The 18808-nt window shown below is 40.1% G+C and overlaps 1 protein-coding gene across 3 annotated transcripts; it reads left to right on the top strand.

The window, feature by feature from the left end:
- The first annotated feature begins 435 nt into the window (after nucleotides 1-435).
- On the top strand, nucleotides 436-18320 carry fyco1b (FYVE and coiled-coil domain autophagy adaptor 1b). Of its 3 annotated transcripts, none has more exons than XM_031865332.1 (18): nucleotides 436-508; nucleotides 1243-1333; nucleotides 1688-1794; nucleotides 2419-2544; nucleotides 3673-3779; nucleotides 5193-5336; nucleotides 7075-7165; nucleotides 7264-9702; nucleotides 10002-10094; nucleotides 10360-10478; nucleotides 10727-10894; nucleotides 11153-11293; nucleotides 12336-12544; nucleotides 12722-12857; nucleotides 14106-14210; nucleotides 14972-15182; nucleotides 15808-15917; nucleotides 16075-18320. In XM_031865332.1, the coding sequence occupies exons 2-18, from the start codon at nucleotides 1273-1275 to the stop codon at nucleotides 16148-16150; spliced, it is 4443 nt and encodes a 1480-aa protein (XP_031721192.1). In that variant the 5' UTR covers nucleotides 436-508; nucleotides 1243-1272; the 3' UTR covers nucleotides 16151-18320. The 3 variants fall into 3 exon arrangements, 2 of the variants coding, with proteins under 2 accessions (XP_031721192.1, XP_031721191.1); XM_031865331.1 differs by having other exon boundaries at nucleotides 12716-12857; XR_004213374.1 differs by lacking the exons at nucleotides 12722-12857; nucleotides 14106-14210; nucleotides 14972-15182; nucleotides 15808-15917; nucleotides 16075-18320 and adding an exon at nucleotides 11429-11521 and having other exon boundaries at nucleotides 12336-12413.
- The last annotated feature ends 488 nt before the right edge of the window (nucleotides 18321-18808 follow it).

The raw sequence follows: 18808 nt of genomic DNA, 5'->3' as shown, positions 1-18808 counted from the left end.
TCACACAATAACAAAATGATAACTAAAACATAATTATTTAATAACAACAAAATAAAATAAAGACGTGATTTAAATAAAGATTTTGATTATAGTCTATTAAAAATAAATATTTAGATGTGTCCTTTGTAGCACATGATATATGTTTTTGCATATTATACAATGCATCTTGATGCCATGAGTTATTTACTGGTCCACAAAAATATATTTTTACATCAAAATTCCCATCTAAGTGTGTAATCATCGTAGTATTATATATAATAAACAAAGGATGTCAGGTATAATATAGTCCATGAAATATTAGCTTCATGAAGCACGACACACGTCTCAGCTTCAGTCTGTTTATTTATCATTTGTCTCTCAACCAAACTAGGACAGATTTCAGCAGTAGCAGCTGAAGCCATTGATCCGTTAGGCCTGTCAATCATTCACAGTCCCCGCCCCTCAACGGGTAGCAAGTTTCTGCTGTATTACCTACAAATAGGACACTCTGGACAGTTTTACACATCAAGTACGTTTATTATTCAACTGTTTATTTAATATTGAAGTGTTTCGCTTTACTTACAACCAAACTGCGAGGGTTTGTAACAGAAATTTACATAAAATACCACCAGGAAACGAAGAGCTGGGAACAGGTGCATGTAGGATAGCGCTCGCCAGCTTTGACAAATCGATGTTTATGTTTCTGTTTGTTGCATTTTGAAGCCGTTTGAAAGTGATTTAACTAATTTTTGCTTGTTTGTTGTGCTGCCAGTAGATAACAATACATAAAACATGTTGTCAGTCGCCTGTCAAGGATATACTGTCGCTGCAAACAGGGATAAGCTTCAGTCTTTCGTCGTGATGCAAATGTTGTTCCTCTTCTGACTGTAGGCAAATGTTTGCTAACTTCTCTGAGCTAATGTCACTGTGGTTTCTTCCTCTTAACAAGTTCATGGACCCCTCTGGGGTATTAGCATTGTCTCATTTGTCTAAGACTTGTTGGTTTGGAAAGAATACAATGTAGTGTTTATGGAATAACACTTTACAGCAGGGGTGAAACTAGTTTAGGATGCACTATGTTTGTGTTTACCTCCATGTAGTAGCAGCTCTGGCATATTTTTACAGTCTCATGCTGTAATTACGATTTATATTTTTGGGCTCAGGTATATCCTGGACAATTCAGGGATATGATGATCAGTGTTTATATCATGAGGATTATTACACAAATACTCACAATCTCTGTCATTTTCATCTTACATGCAGATTTCCTGAGTAAACTGCCCGTACCCAACCATGGCCTCCTCCTCATCAGTTGGAGACAATCAACTGCAGAGGATAATCAGAGATCTGCATGGTAACTAGTTCACACTTACAATGAGCACCATCCCTTACAGTCTCTTACAATATAATGCATGCTTGTTATTGTTTACTTTTTGAAGTTGTATGTGTCTCCAAACAGGATGTATCAAGGCAAAAAAAATAGTAGAATCTGCAGAAAGTATCTTGCTCCCAGAATAACTGCAAAACTTAGATCGATGATAGATTTTCATGTGGAAATGTTTTGTGCATGTAGATCAATGATTGACAAAATATAGTATGGGAGCATTAAACTGCAGATTCTACTATTTTTTTTTTTGGCTTCTGTGTGAACACATTTTGATATTTGTGTGTGTGCATGTATTAACAATGCTGTTACCGTCTGGTTCAGATGCTGTGTTTGAGTTGAGTAAAGAACACAACGAGTGTGGTGAACCTGTAACCGACGACAGCGCCAACCTGCACAAGTTCTTCTATAAACTAGAATACCTGCTACAGGTATGATGTCACACATGTTTTGTTGAGAGTTCATCAGGATGATCTGGTTTTGTGTTTTCGAAATGATCATGTCATTTCTCAAATGAAACAACCTGAGGAGCGAACATCAAGTTTTGGGTTGAGTTGTCTACATCTCAAACGTATGTGACAAAGGGGTTGTGACTAAGGATTGCTTTGCTTCAAAAGGTCACAAGTTAATAACACTGGGAACCAGTTCTCTTGACCAGTGATTCCCAATGTTTTTGGGTTGTGAACCTTTAAATTGAAACACAAAAGAGTCATTTTCTTTTCCTTCAAGTCTCTCTAACAGAGACCTAAGCTATGAGTATTTCACAACTAAAAAATAAAAATGTGTGTAGCACATTTGACCCATTGAAATCATCTTGTGACACTTTGAAAGTCTCCCGACCCACAGGTTGGGAACCACAGCTCTAGAGAGACAAAGGTGTAACATGGAGGAAGTTCATAGGAATCATTTTAATTACAATTTCTACCATTAACATTAAATATTTACACAAGGTCGTGCCAGAAAAAAACCTTTTGTACAATCCATACTGCTGAAGACATTTTATAATATATATGTAACATTAATTATGCAATAATGAGGTAATGTTTCTTTCTCAGTTTGACCAGAAAGAGAAGACAACCTTTCTTGGTCAGAGGAAAGACTACTGGGATTACTTCTGCGACTGCCTGATTAAGATCAAGGGAGCTAATGATGGCATCCGTTTTGTTAAGTCCATCGCTGAGGTAATCCTCCTCTGCAACACACACACACACACACACACACACACACACACAGCCACCCTCGTCGCCTCAGCACTGCCATGTCGTGCAACACATGAAGACACACGAATGCACATAACCATGTAACTAATCCTCAGGTGAATCAGGCACAGTAAGACTCTGTGCTGCTAATTCACTTGCTGCCTTATACCTTGTTCCTCACCTTCTAGCCTGGGAATTGACAGTTGGTGAGCTTCATACTGAAATTACTGTAGTTGAACTAGTCCTCATTGTGCTATATTTAATTAGTTGCTTGTCTTTTACCTGATATTGATTTTTGTGCTTCAGTTCAGTATTGAATGATTGTTGGGCTCTCGTGCAGCGCCATTGTTCCATTCATTAGGGAAATATGTAATAAGTGAGTGCCACATTTTTGTGAGCATATTACTTTTACTTTTCTTTCACTCTTCTTGTTTCTTGTCGGTCAGTCTCTGATGTAAATCAGTCTCCAGCTGGTGTCCTTCTGGTAGATCTGTGGGTCTGTTGTCTTACTTAAATCCCTCCATCTGCTAATGTATTGGAGAGTCTGGATGTACTGACAGATACTGTACATTTAGAGCAGTGATGACACTGCAAAGACAACTATTTTAATTGCATTTGAGTCATTTGTCAAGCAAATAAATCAGACTTTCCCATGGCCTCATTACATTCATTGTAAGCCAAATACAGTATCTTCGGATTTTGGACTGTTGGGTGGGGGGGGGGAAACAAGACAATTGAAGACGTCATCTTAAACCCTGGGCTTTCATTTTATAGACCAAATTGTTATCGACTACGAGAGAGAGTAATGGCCAGACTAATCAATGATGAAAGATATCATTAATTCCTCGTCTTTTAATGTCCTGCAAGTGTAATTGTTGCCACATTTAAGTAGAGATTATTCAGAAAGGAGCCACTTTATGTAAAAATAGTTTGACCTGTATGATACTGACTAGACTATAGAGAACACTGACTACTGAGGTCAGTTCACATTGCAGAGAGGTAATGTCTGTGTCTGTGTGTGTGTGTGTGTCTGTGTGTGTGTGTGTGTGTGTGTGTGTGTGTGTGTGTGTGTGTGTGTGTGTGTGTGTGTGTATTTTTGTGTGTCCTCAGTTGAAGACCTCACTGGGGAGAGGAAGGGCCTTCATCCGCTACTCACTCGTTCACCAGCGTCTTGCTGACACACTGCAGCAGTGTTTTGTAAACCAGAAGGCCACAAGGTAAGCGAGAACACACTCCTTCTATACACAACCACGTTTTATATATACTGTATATATAGATGTATATACATAGATGTATATACATAGATATATATATATAGATAGATAGAGCTTTTTTCCTTCAAGCTGCTGATACATGTTCATACTATATGAACTCTTCATGTTTGTGCTTTATGGTGCGATGATGTCTTGTTTTGGAAGTGCGACTCTCCCTTCCTGATTAACATCTTATTTCTGTTTTCACAGAAAACACAACAGCCACTTAGTCCAACCATAGACACCAACAGTCACGTCTCACTTCCTCAGCCGTTCATCAAACCTAATGTCAATTTAGTTCCTGCTTCATTTAACCAGGATAGCCTTTTGTGATTTACGTTGCTATTTCAAGAGAGCAAAAGGAAATTAAGTTAAAGACACTCCTGGAACCTGAAACACTTAATTACATTCTTTCAAGTGCTATGTTTGTATTTAGAAAAGATAAATATGCTTATTTCCTTTCTTGCCAAGAGTTAGATGACGAGCTTAATACCGCTCTCGTGTTTGTAAATATGAAGCTACAGCTGGTTAGCATAGCTTAGCATAAAGACTGGAAACAGGGGAAACAGCTAGCCGGGCTGTGTCCGTACAGACATGAGAGTGATATCAAACTTCTCATCTAACTCTCAGCAAGAAAGCAGATTACCACATTTCCCATATTGTCCCTAAACTAATCCTTGAGTTATTTATCGCTACTTCTTTATCTCTTCACTTTATTTTTGATTATATATTTCTAAATGTTCCTTGTGTTCAACCGAACATTTCCTGGAACAGTCTCATTAAAGGTCATAGTCAACAATTCTTAAATAGTCTAAATCTATTCAACTCTGTAGCCGAGAACAAGGCCTTTATTGGACAATAATTATTCTGCTCTCCAGTTAACGCACACTCAAAACTTCCTCCAGGTTAAACTTTTTTGTCTTGATGCTATGTTCAATCTTAATTGCGCCCAATTGCTTGCCTTTTTTGAAGATGAACCACCATATAACTCTAGAGTGTGAGTGCTGCACATTGTCTCTTGTGGTTGAGTTAGGCTTTCTTTATTAAGAACGTCGTAAATAGATTTTTTACATTTGAGTGTCATGAGTAAGAATCAAGATTTTTAAATGAATCATTTCCAGCCCCCAGAAAGGTACTTCATCAATCACCGGTTTATATAGTACCTTTTATTTGTCATGCTTTTATTTATGCTGCATGTGATCAGTGATTATTATTTTATTTGGTCTCATCATGAATAGCACAGTATAACGTTAAATCTCGTTGCCTAATCAACATGGAACAACATTGTAAACTGTCAAATAAAAATAAATGTGTGTGTGTTCGCCTTCTCCTCAGCATTGTGTTTGGTGTTTTTTTGTTTTTATTCTTCCCACACAGCGACTGGTACTATGCCCGGAGTCCCCTCCTTAAGTCTCATGTCACTGCTGACATAATCGACCATCTTTATGAGCTCAACCAGATCCAATTTGACGTGGCAGCCAGAGGTTACGACCTGGATGCAGATTGGCCAACCTTTGCGAGGTAAAAAAATGCCGACAATTATCTGTTTACACTTTCCTTTTGAGGAAAAACACAAAGTTGATTCTGGATATTGTTTTGGATGAAAAAAAAAAAAAAGAAATAAAAGCTTCTAATCCTTCCGCCTCGGGGTTGGAAATTCTTTGTAAATTGATCGGAGACAGACCTTAGGTCATTTGAAAAACACCCCAGTTTAGTGCAGTTAATGCAGCATTGTGGTGAAGCAATATTGAGTATTTCACAACTTGAAGTAGCACTTAATTATCTGATCACTCTGCACATTCACAGCTCTTTTTTTTTTTTTTTTTTTTTTTTTTTCTGCTTAAGCGTGTATAAATGTGTGTGTGAGACAGTGGGTGCCGACAATGTGTGAGCGCTGATCACTGTTCCTCACGTCAGCACCTTTGCCAAAACTTCATTCTCATCAATTTGCAGTCACTCTACAGGCAGCGGACACAGTTTTTTTTTTTAAAAGGCCTAATTTGTGTTGTTGTTGTGCATGACATTAGTGGGCTTACTGGTTAAATCTCACAATGTAATGCAGTGCAGCAACACCTAGAACAACACAATGGTCCGGAAGATTACCTGAGAAAGGGTTGAATCAACACCTGTCACGCACATTATGAACAAGAATGAAGAAAATAAAATTCACAATTGCAGTATTTCTTTTGAGGGCTGTTATAGAGGAATATATTGTACGGTGTAGATAAAGTATATGTACGTTATGGTGTAAGTGCCTTGTGTTTTTGTAATTTCTTTTTAACAACTACTTGTTCCAATTGCTATTTACCATGAGTAACCTGAAATTACACCTCCGCCCAAACCCAGTTAGTTGTTTTAACATGAATCATGACTGGATGGAAACAGTTTCATCACTTCACCAGAAGAAATACGAGCGTGCATTCCAGGAGTAGGCTTACGTACTTAAGTTACTGACCTACTTTCTTGTGAAGTCTGAATGCAAAGTATTATGTGTTAAGGTGTTGTTGCAATCAGGCCACGGGAACTTTGCAACAATTTGCTTGAGGAAATCTGATCACATGACATTATTGGTAATAATTACCTAGAAAGCACTTGTACATTCTGACATGCAGTGACATTTCAGTTGTCACTAAGCATAGTAAAAATGAATAATGTTCAATACGTTTTATTTAATTTAAATTTGTAATAATTGATGCACAAGATATAAGCTGAACATGCAGAAATGTAAAATGTGCAGTTCTGAATTACAGGCAAACATATTCAAAAAATATGGAGATTTTTTTTTAACAAATAAAGTATTGTAAGTTTTAACCAATGAATGAAATTTGACACACAATTTTAAGTCATTAAGTCACTAATTGTTTGCAATTCTTTCAAGGAAGTTCCTCTGAAAATCAGCAACGACATAAAAACCTCACCCTATTACGTTCTCTAGCTATTCCATCATTTCCTGGTTCTTTCTTTAAAACATACACAATTAGTATGTACTTAGTATTCATACTGTGTAAGGGCTTTGTCTTGATTTACCTTTTGTATAAGTTGTCCTTTCTGGGAAATTTCTTTGTTAAATATGAGGAAATTAGGAGACCCATAAAATACAGTTACTGTAGAGCTACCTAAATACTTTTTTCAGTCAACTTAAGTTCCTCTTTTGTGTAAAGGTTTTTGTTTTTTTATCAGTTGGATGTCATGTTTATCTTACTCTTTGTCTTTACCAGTTGTTGAAGATCTTAATATTTGGTATCTCATTATGTCAAAGGCGAACTTTAGGTTCCGCCTCAGCAGCTTCTGTGTGGAGGCCTCCCAGTCGCTGCTCCAGCATCAACAGTCTCGTTAGCGGCTACTCACAGGTACCTAAATACATACTAAACATGGACAATTCTGCACAAATATTTGAGTAAATGTGACATTCAAACTTTAATGTTCTCTTGTTCCATTCTCTGACCAGGTGCAGGAGTTTGTCCCATTCTCAGACCTCAGTCACAGTCTCCTTGGTGAATTGGGGGAACTGGGGGAACCCTCTCCTTGTAGTATTGCAGAGAACCTCCGCATTGAGCTCGACCAGTCCGAGCTGAAACAGCAGGAGCTTCTGTTACGGGTTCAGGAGTTAGGGAAAGAGGCTGCTGAGCTAAAAGATGTGGTTAAGGACCTTCAAGGCCAGCTGTTAGCATCTCAGAAGTGCTCTGGTGAATCTGCATCTACAGCAGCACAAAGTAACCAAGAAATAGATCATCAGGAGAGAGCAAATCACCTTCAAACCTGTAGTGAAGAATTAATCGGGGAACTTAAAGACAGACTCACGGCTGCTGAGGACAAAAATATGGAGCTTCTTTCTAAGTTGGACGAGGTTCTTAAAGAAAAGGAACAACAAACCACAAGCTACTGCGACTCAGCCTGGAAAATCCAGGAACTCCTGGATAAACTCAAGACAACGGAGGAGGAAAGGATGGAGGCAAAGAGAGAGGCTGAGGACAGGGCCAGGCACTCTGAGCGTCTGTCCCAGGAACTAAAACTCAGGGAAGAAGAGTTGAGGAACAGTGAGGCGAAGCTGGCTAAAGTAAAATCCAGAGCCCATGACGAACGTGAGGCGGCGCTCAAGCGGTTGGAGGAGCTCCAAAGTGCAGTTGGTCGAATTCAGGGGGCGCTGAGTTTGAAAGAGAAAGAGACGGGGAACTTGAGAGCCCAGCTTCAGGATCTACAAGCGTCACTGGAGTGCAGAGAACGACAGGCGGAGGACCTGAGGAAAAGACTGCACGAGGAGAGGGACGAGGTAGGGCAGATATGTAGGGTGAGTAGTAGCCAGAGTGAGGAAGTCGAGAGCCAGCTGCTGGATGTAAGAACGGCTCTAAAAAAACGAGAGAAAGAGCTCGCCTTTAGTTCAGAGAAAATCAAGCATTTTGAAGAGCAGTTGGAGAAGTTAAATGTTGAGAAAGAAAGTCTGAACTCTCAACTTGCTGATAATGAAGTTGCTTCCTCTGAGAACCTCAAGGACTACAAAACCAAATGCAGCAATCTCGTGGAAATAAATGCTAAGCTACTCCAAACAGTTAAGAAGAGTGAGGGGGGCATTACAGAGCTGACTGAGAGCAGGACCGCCTTGTTAGACCAGCTAGCTTCTTTCAGGGCCTCTGAGAAGCACCTAAAGGGCCGAGTTGAGGCTGCAAAGATGTGTGTGGAAGATAGGGAGAAGAAGCTTCTAGATGAAAACCTGCATTTGGAGGAGATTGCCCAGAAGGCGCTCGTCCAGAAGGAAGTATGTGATGCTCAAATAAAGAAGCTAGAGCATGAGAACGGGGAGCTTCTTGAGGTCCAGACCTCGTTGAAGAAACGGTCGGCCACAACTCAACAGGAACTGGACTCACTTACTGCCAAAGCTGAGCAGTTGGACAAGAGCCTCATTGTGTCCCAAAGAAGCCAAGTAGAGTTACTTGAAAAACTCCAAGAAACCGAGATGAAACTGAGAGACCAGACTGTCGAATGTGGGCATCTGCAAGCTAGAGCACAGGAGCTGGAGAGCAGGACTGGGGAGCGTCATGCCGAAAAAGGAGCTGCAGAGAGCAATGAAAAGATGCAGAAGCTTCATGATGAGCATCAGAAATCCTTAGTGGAAACCAAAGAGGCCCCGTTCAGGCTAGTTTTGGCTGAGGCTCAGCTGGAGCTCAACCTAAGGGAGGTGCACCGGCTCCAGGACGAGCTGATGGAGCTCAGGGCTCAGCTTCTAGCAGGAGCTGAGGAGCGGATGAAGGTTCAGGCCCTTCAGGAGGTGACCGAGTACTCCAGGGAGGACCTCCGTGTCTTAGCAGAGCAACTCAAAGCCCAGGTGGAGGAGCTGAACCGCCGGCATGTGGATGAGATTCTCCGATCCCGGGAGCGAGAAGAGGCTCTTATCCGGGAGCGTGACGGTGAGGCTCAGGCTCGAGCAGGTCTGGCTGCGGAGGTGATGGCCTCCAGAGAGGAGCTCAACAAACTGAAGTTGCGTTACGAGGGCTTGTGTCTGGAGATCAGTGAATCCGGGGAGGCGCTCCACAGAGCCAACACAGAAACAGCTGAACTCGGCGTGCATGTGTGTATGCTCACTGCTGAGAACGAAGAGGCTCGTCTGCGCTGGGAGGGCTTGTCAACAAGGCTCCAAGAGCTGGACGAGGAGGCGGCTCGGGAGACGGAGAGGCTGAATACCTACATGGAGCAGCTGAGACAGGACAACCAGCGGCTGCTCGATCAGCTCCATAACGAAGACGGGTTGTTGGCAACCAAGCAGGAGCTGCAGGAAAAGCTCAGCAAGGCCAAAGAGGAGGCTGGAGCTGTGCAGGAGACTAGCAAAGAGGAGATCCAGGCTATCCGATTCCAGGTCAGCAGCCAAGCCTTGAGCCACAGCAGCCAGCTCCAGGTCAGCCACAAACAGCTAAAGAAATGAAGCATGCTTTAATGTGTTTGTATGCACTTAAGTAACCCGGTTACAGTTGTTCCAATCCTGAACATTGGACCATAAAATGAAAGCACATTTGTGTTGTTAAGAAAAATTGGATTGCTGTCCTGCTACATGTAAACAGGGATTTACAATAACCAGGTTACTACAGTGCGTACCCTGGTTGCTATTGTGCATTTAATAACACTGCTAGATTGTTTTATGGTCAAGGTAATATCAGCAATGCTACTGTCATTTGATGAATTTGTATTCTCATCCAGACTGTGACTCAAGAGTTGGAAGAAGTGAAATTGAAGTTGACCACTGAGCGTGAGAAAGTGGTCGAACTGGAGAACAAATTCAAACAGCTAGAGGTGAGAGGACACACTGATTCCAGATCTGTCAGTTTGGTTTATCATTAGCAGGTTAATCTGGCCCCCATAGTATCACTAAAGTAGTCCAAGGATGTTTTAAGTTCTGGTTGAAATGCATGTTTGTACAGTTCTGCGTGTTTCGGACTGATAATGGAAACCAGTTACATTGTGTATATCGACAATTGAAGTAATCATAACATCATGGTCACAGGAATGATTTGCAAAGAGCCAGAAATAATGTCTTGCTTTGCTGTACTGGTTTCAGGCTGAGAATCAGAGATATTGCCAACAGATTGAGGAGAAAAACATCCAGATGGCCGATTCTGAAAATCTCATCCAGCAGAAAGAAGACGAGATAATCCATCTGAAAGGAAATTTATCAAGGTGAGATACTGTATTCATAAGCACACATTCTGGTCTGAATTAGAGCTCTGTGAAAAATGTTTTTAATCTTGTGGGTTTGGATTGTAATGTTTATTTTTCATTTAGTATGCCTCATCTAGGAATTTGTCTTATTTGTTCTGTATTGTTTTTAAAACTCGGGTCTAAAAATACAAACTGCATGGACACAATCGCAGTCACCAGAGATTCCTCATGTTCATGAATCGGCCTGTGTGTTTGTATGGATGCAGGTCTGAGGATGGCCTGACAGCGGCTCAGCAGACCTGTCAGGAGATGAGTGAAAATCTACGGAGAGCCACACAGGACAAACAGAGCTTCGATCTTAAGACGTCTGCCGAACTCGATGATCTTTACCGCACCAAAATCAATTTGGAGGAAAGGCTCGTAGAACTAATCAGGTATAAGCATACTGATTTACTCAGATTTACCATGGCATACCATGTTGGTTTTCTTCTGTTTGTGTCTTTGTTTTCCTTTTTGTTAGTGAGGTTAATTTGGTTTAAATCTGCACAACGCAGGGTTGAGACATGATGCCTACATTTGTTGCGTAATGTCTTTGGGTTTGGGTTTTCAAATGGCCACAAACAAACCATCTACATTGTGTATTTTGCAGTATACTGTGCATTTGCAAATGGTCTTGATGGTGCTCTCTGCAGGGAGAAAGATGCACTGTGGCAGAAGTCCGATGCCCTGGAGTTTGAGCAGAAACTGCGGGATGAGGAGACGGAGAGGGACGTCAACTACTGTCTGGGCTGTCACAGTCAGTTCAGCTGGTGGCTCCGCAAGCACAACTGCAGGTCAGATGGTCCTCTGTAAATATACAAAATAAATATACTTTACGTTATGATAGATATGTCACCAGGTAAACCAATGACACTAATGTCTATGTCACTACTTTTAAACCATTTCCCTTTGTGATTGTTTCGGTCAAGATGGTGAAATGTGACAGGAACTGAAGTCCAATGACATTTGTCTTCTGTATTTCACTTCCCATTTCGACTTACCAACTTCAACCCAGTAGTGAAGTAAGATAACTTCCACTGCCAATTGAGTGGTATTTGTCAAAGCACAATACAGTGTTGCTACAATGCTGTGATGTTGATTTTAGACTGTGATAAATGCCCATGCAGATCCCGCTGTTCTGGTTGTATAGAAAAGTAGATTTCATGCACATGTTCTTCATACTATGACAGTTTTCCTTAAATTAGATTTTCAAAATCGCAATATATTGAATTGGAACCCCTTCTATCGTGTTACGTATCGCATTGACAGATTCTTGCTCAAACACAGCCCTACTCCATGTCGTGTCGGTGCTTTTGAATACCGAAAAATACATGAATTATTGTATTTGTACAGCATGTGATGTTGCACTAAAATTAAAGGATGAACATCTTACTAAGTGCATTTCAACATTCTTCTGTAACCAATTCTAGATTACTTAAATATATAAACCATATATGTTTGTCAGGTTGTATCAGTACACAATGAGCATGTTGATGAACACGTCTGAGAGTAACACAGTTCATTAGAGAAGCAGTGTAATCGCTACCTGTATTGGAACTTAATGCAGCACTGGAAGGACAACTTACTGCTAGATATCACAAATGTTTAAAACAGCATCTTAAATGCATGTCCATCAGTGGCAATTTCTTGACAAAAATAGCAGTTGTTAATTTTCTGATGCATTTCTGTGTATTGACTTGTTTTATTAATGTATCTCTCTTTTAAAAGCTTTACTTTCTTTCATACTAAATCCTCTCTGCACTATAATAATATACGTTTCAAAAATGATAAGCAATTTTTTTTACTGAATCTCAATCCCAACGTGTGTATTCCCAGACTGTGTGGGCGTCCCTTCTGCTACTACTGCTGCAGTAACACAGTGAGCACCCAGCAGGGCGGCCACAGAGAGCGCTGCTGCAGCGACTGTTACAACCAGCACAGTGCAGTAATTGAGCGCCACCCACAGGAGGAAGTGACTCACAGCACACCAGGGACGCCTTTCAGTCGTTTGCTGCAGGCTGGGAGGGCTGTGACGAGTGGTTCAGGTAACATAACGCACACACACACACACACGTAGTGTGTCAAATGCTGAAGTAAATGCACACTTTAAAATTGTGTTGTGTTGTCAACAGCATACACAGTGCAGTAAGAATAGAGTAAACAATAAATAGATAAATATTAGCAATACATGTTTGAAAAATGTGTTTATTTTCTAGGAGCAGATGAAGGTGACAAGCTGAATGATGGTGTTTTTGACATCATCACAGAGGAGGAGGTGAGCGGGGTCTATGACAGTGACTCCCTCTCTTTTGCCACCGCCTGCTCTCCTGCACACGGACAGCAGGGGGCAGCACAACTGTAAGTATCTCACATGCATTCACTCTCAGGGGGAGTTGATAGTGCAGCGCAGGGAGTCAGTGAACCAACACATGAGATATTTTATACCAATCACAGAGATTGATTTTTTTTTATTAACATGCCACTCTCAAAACAAACTGTTCACTCTGTTCCACATTTAGTTCTGCAGCCCATCACAGTCAAAAAACTGGAAATGTTTGCAATAATGAAAATAAATTCTGGAGCATGATCTTGAAAAATTAAATGAACTCATTTCAATTACATTTTCTTTTCAGCTTTAACATTTTTCTGCATTCATTGCTTGAAAGATGTCATATAACACATGCACATATTTGCATTTTGGCATTTACTGTACAGCCCTACTGCGTGTGTACTTTCTTGCTTTTAATGCTGTTACGGCCTATTTAATGTGTCTAGGGGTTCACAGGAAGTAACATAGCTAGTTATTGAAGAACCTTTGCAAAAATGTAAACAAAATGAAAAGAGAAGGCAGCTGGAACACTTGAGTAACATTTATTGATAAAATGATTTACAGAAATAATCCAATTAAAATGGAAGCAGGGACATCAGGGTCTCTACGGCCAAACTAATAAAAAAAAAACCCTCACTGACTATAACATAAGGAGTCAAACTGTCCTACAGAAACAAACAGAAAAACAGTACTGAGCTCCCTAACTGGCCCCAAAACAGGAGAAAACAGAAATGACAAACTAATTGGCAGAGAACCCCGACACGGCTTCCCCAAAGTTATCCGCACTGGTTACCAAACAACTCCCCAACAACTAGCCAGCCAAGACAGACGGTAACTACATAGACCTGTTCCAAGGAACAACCCAAACAGAGGTGCAGCAGAAGCCAACAAACAGCTCGACAGCCAAGAGAAAAAGGGGCAGAAGCACTGGATCTGGGGGTTGATATCCAGCTCCACTGACAGACTGATGACTTTGTGGATGCTCCAGGCACTGAAGGGGGGGTGTGCCAGAGCTGAAACACAGAGACAGCTCTCTTCCAAAAAGAGGCCAGAGTAAAGTCAGTGGGCATAACAGATGCTATGTGTTGTATGACACCTTTCCATTTTCTAGAGATGGATAATACTGTTTTGAGTATTTCTGATGAGGAGGAGGATGAGTTTTTCCAGTTCACTTTGATTGATTCTGTCTGTATTCTACCTTTTAATTACAGTGGATTAGGGTGATACAAATGTATGTCTACATTATGTAAGTGTAGAATATCCATCACTCTTTGTAGGAACAGCAGTGCCAGTGCAGGAGACCTCACATCAGATGACACTGATGACCTCAGTTCTGCAGTACAGGATGCAGAGATCTGCCTGCTAAAGTCTGGAGACCTCACGTGAGTTTCGCATGCAGTGAAAGTTACACTGGCAAAAACCCCCGAGTTGTGTTTACGAATGGACGCAGTCACAAGGTTAGACTTTGAACTTTCAGAGGGAGTTTCTAATGTATTCTTCTGGTGAAAACTTTGCACTGAATCTCAAAATGGGAAGTGAAACCTGAAGCGAATTCATGAGTGGCATGGACAAGTTCCCTAAATGTTACTTGGTACTTGGACCTCTGTTTAAATTCCTTTGTAAATGGGAGGAGTTTTGTTCAGAGAAAGCTTCAAAGCCTTGTGTCATCAAGTACCTGATTTAACAAAGCACTAAATCCTATCCCCCAAAACTAGAATAGATTGTAAATTTTTAAGTGGAACGCCATTGATTTTACACTTCAAAGTCTGTTTATGGGTCTAATAATGTATGTGAAAAAAGTTCCAAAAAGCCTTTTGTGCAAAAAAAAATATGGAGGTGTGGAGTTAGAAAGAGGTGAGCTTACCAGACCTCTGTAGCCTGCTGCTCATCTCTACTTGAGGCTAGCAGCTTAAAGCTACATTAGCCCCTTCTAGGATAACAACACTGAACTACCAACTGAACTGTCAGGGCTTGGGTTGCATTGTGGGTAATGTAGGCGCCAGGTTTTGACAAGGAGGAATACATGGGATAGAAAAGACGATATCTCTGGTTTTGCTGCATCACTTCTTTTCGCCCCAAGCACATACACATACACAGCTATACAAACACTTTACGACAACACGTGAACTTCCCTCTGCTGTAGGCTCTCCGTCCTCTTCACAGTGGAGGACATCTCAGGGTTTGGGGACAGCTCTCGAGAGCTCTTCATCAAGTCCAGCTGTTACAGCACCATCCCCATCTCCATGAGTAGTCCTGGTCCTACGGTCTCCTGGACGTTCACCTCTGAACCGAAGAGCATCTCCTTCAGTGTGGTCTACAGGGAGAGTACAGAGACCCCGCTGGAGCAGGCCAAGGTGAGACACCAGTATATGAATAGAGGGAACGAGGGCAGATACACTTCTCCAAAGTCAACAAAAGAGCAGCAAAATGCAGTATTTGTGGAATTAATTAAGGATTTAAGGTAACTAAAATTTACAGTATATTTCTTTTCTGTTTAATTATCAATATCTCATTGGGATATCACAATATGACATCTTTATATCATAATTATTGTCGGGAATTATCACAGTTTTCAGAATTAATTAAGAATAGTTTTAATAGATATATAGCTCATGAACTAAAATATTTATCATCATCAACTATATCCCTTTAATTTGTTAAAGTCATCAATAGTGCTTTTTAAATAAATACACACATACTTGGCATTGGCACTCTCTAGTGTCTATCTTCAGCTGTTAGCTGTTGCTGCTAACATTAGCTAGCTCTCTTGCTGATTTTAACACGGATATGTTGTTCACATTGTAACATTATCAGGGATCGGCAACTAGAAAGCATTAAGGCCAATCTCCATATTGCATATTGAGAGGAGAGATTTCACAGCACACACAAACAACGCGTCTCGTAAAGTCTTGCTGGCAAAATCGGTTAATCCTGACACCCTTAACGTCAAACAAGATTTCTATCCTTTGCTCTCCACAGGTCTTGATCCCGCTGACTCGCTGTAACTCCCAGAGAGAGACAATCCAGGGGGAACTGAAAGTCAGAAACGCTGGAGAGTACACACTTGTCTTTGACAACTCTTTCTCCAGGTCAGTCCCTGTGTGCTCCATGTGAGAACTTTGTGTATTTGTAAGACATCCTGTCAGCTCTTTAGCACAAACCGCTATATTTGCATAGACCTCTACTAAACTAGAAAGTAAGGAGCAAACTTTTAACAAAAAATCCTCTGTTTTTCCTGTTAATAAGGTTCATCTCAAAGAAAGTGATGTATCATCTGAGTCTAGACAAGCCTGTCGTCTATGATGGAACTGACCTCCTCTGAACGTGACGGGGAGGAGGAGAAGCAGGTGTGACACTGACTGTTGTAACAGACGAGGTGTTTAAACTCATTCACATAGTTTCAAGGCATCTGGGTTAGAGTCCACCAACCTCGATGCATTTTAAGAAAAGTAAAACAATGTTACATTATTGAATGTGAGCATGCACTTTTAAAAAAGCCTGACGTTGTAGTTTAAATTCAACATTAAGGGTATCAAAGGTCACTCTGAGATGATTGGAGGATTGTTGCGTATTTGAAAGAGAACGACTTCTTTGCCTGTGCAAACAGAGGTTTCTCAGCGCCAACAGGTGTAGCTGCTGTTGGCAACATTTGTTTAACTGCATCCTTGCAGAAGTAAAGCTGCGTTTTTATTCGTTAGCACGAGGCGCAGTTGCTTGATGTATCACTGTTTGTTCCCATTATTTGCCTCGTCTCATGAAGTCAGACTACTGTCTTTTAAAATGGGACTAATGTGCTCTTTGCACAGTGACGAAAATACATTTCCTCTATCATGCTATGTGTCATTTTATGTTGTCATATCAATATTCATGATGATTTAAAAAAAAAATTTCCCTGAAAAGTGAGAAAATATTTATGATTAAAAGAACCAGACAGAAAGGTCTGCTTTAAAGTATCTAGGGAATCGGATATGATTGTGAATATGTGACAAATCATTACATTCCTCATTACAAACACATATAAAGATACAATATTCCCATGAATCATATCCTGCTTATTGATTGCAACATTACCCACAATGGCCTAATACACCTTGAGTTATTTACCAGAGAACTACCACACTAACGACGGTTCATCTAAATCTCTAATCAATCAATACTTTTTTTAAGTTTGAAAAATGTAACTTTATTTTCTACTTGCTTAAATGCTCCATTAGCACATTGGTTAGTATTTCATGTAACAATCATTGGTGGAGACACTTTGTTTCAAAGTTCATGCTCATCCAGTCAGTACGGTATCTAACGATTGTTGCCTTCTCAGCTGTCTGAAATTGCAAGAAATGTTTTGTTTTTGTTCTTGTGTTGCGATCATGATGAAGCAGAACAGGAAGTAGCAAGACTGCAAAACCGCCACATCACTCGGTTTGAGTTGTCTTCAGGAAACAGGCTTTAATTGAATGCAGTTCTAATGATTGCAGTTGAAGATTTCTATGCATGCAAACACTAACAATGTGCACATATTTCCCAGATTTAAAACTCAAGGGTAGAAAAAAAGGGGGCGGGGGGGGGGGCACATATCAAAATGTAGGTTTTAGTGTTTTAAATATTTAGTTGTTACTTGAATCGTCAGATTGAAGATTTTGTAATACACTTAGGGAAGATAGAAGCTGAAATGACATTTTCTCATGACATACAAAAAGCCGTTTATATGATAAAATGTTTATTTTGGAAACAAGACATGATTATAATAAGAACACTTTTTATTTTGTAGCATGCTTTTCCAGACGGGAAGAGACGTTTGTTCTTTTATACAGGTGTTTTGTGATGTTCTGCAGTGTGTCAAAAGGTATTGTGAATCTCAGCATACAGCCTTCAAATAATACATGTCTAAAAAAATCACTTTTATACTTGTCTTATATGGATCTTTTTATTTGAAGGCTTTAATGTTCAAACGTACTTTTTTTTTTTTCCTCAACTGTGTCTTCACTCATCATTTTGATGATTCTGACTTGGATATACAGAAACATTGCTGCGCTTTTCAACAACTAATTTCAAATTAAAAAAGTGTCTTCCAGTATTTTAAAACCATTTTGTAAATTGTATTTTGAACATGACACTAGGAAGAAGATTAAGAAAAATGGCAAATGACATATTGCCAAAAATATTGGGGGTCGATATTTGTCTGTTTCATTGTTGTTGAATGGGAGTTTCTATTAAAAGGCATTGCGACATGACTGCTGTATAATGCACTTTTGAAAGGGCTTTTTGGCCGTCTGTATCCCATGAGCCTTTGTGCCAGTTAATGAATGTGTTTTTCTTTTCATCTGTATCTAGTGAGAGTGTGATGGTAGATGTTTACTGCTGGATTTGACAGAGGGAGAAGCTTTCGCTCTCTGGCTTAACCTGCAAATTAACTGAAATATAATTTACATACTAAATAATGAGAGTAGAATGGATTAAAGATTGTGGACAAATAAATAAGGATTGTGTGATAACCAACTGACTGAGTTACTTTACTGGATCTGTTGAATATTAAAGTGTGATTTTGCTGTCCTCACAATTCAGACACATGGATTATTCAAAGCGCTCTACAGAAGCATATGAATATATTACACATGAGACGTTAAGAAAACATTACAATTGCATTTAGCAAAAGCAATTGAATAATCTCTGTAATCGTACAGTTGTCTTGATTTTGTGAACGCTTGCACGCTGTTCACATTGAAGATCTTTCCCATCTCCACTATACATAATCATCTATATATTTACCAACAGGAAATGAGGCAACTTTGGAAGGTTACCGCACATTGAAGATGTTGGCAGTTTTATTTTCATTTTTGGTAGCTGTGATCAGCTCCTCTATTTGCTTTGTGCATTGCATTGTGGGACGATAGTGTCCATCAACAGCCCACTTACAAATCACTTTTAGTAAGCGTACCGAATTTCCTTTTTATTTTTGTCGTCACTTTTCCAAAATGAACGC

Source organism: Anarrhichthys ocellatus, unplaced genomic scaffold (genome assembly GCF_004355925.1).
Source record: "Anarrhichthys ocellatus isolate YVR2014 unplaced genomic scaffold, GSC_Weel_1.0 scaffold32, whole genome shotgun sequence".
Lineage (NCBI taxonomy): Eukaryota > Metazoa > Chordata > Actinopteri > Perciformes > Anarhichadidae > Anarrhichthys > Anarrhichthys ocellatus.
Note: the sequence above shows the minus strand (reverse complement) of the source record. Positions and strands in the feature narration are given on the sequence as shown.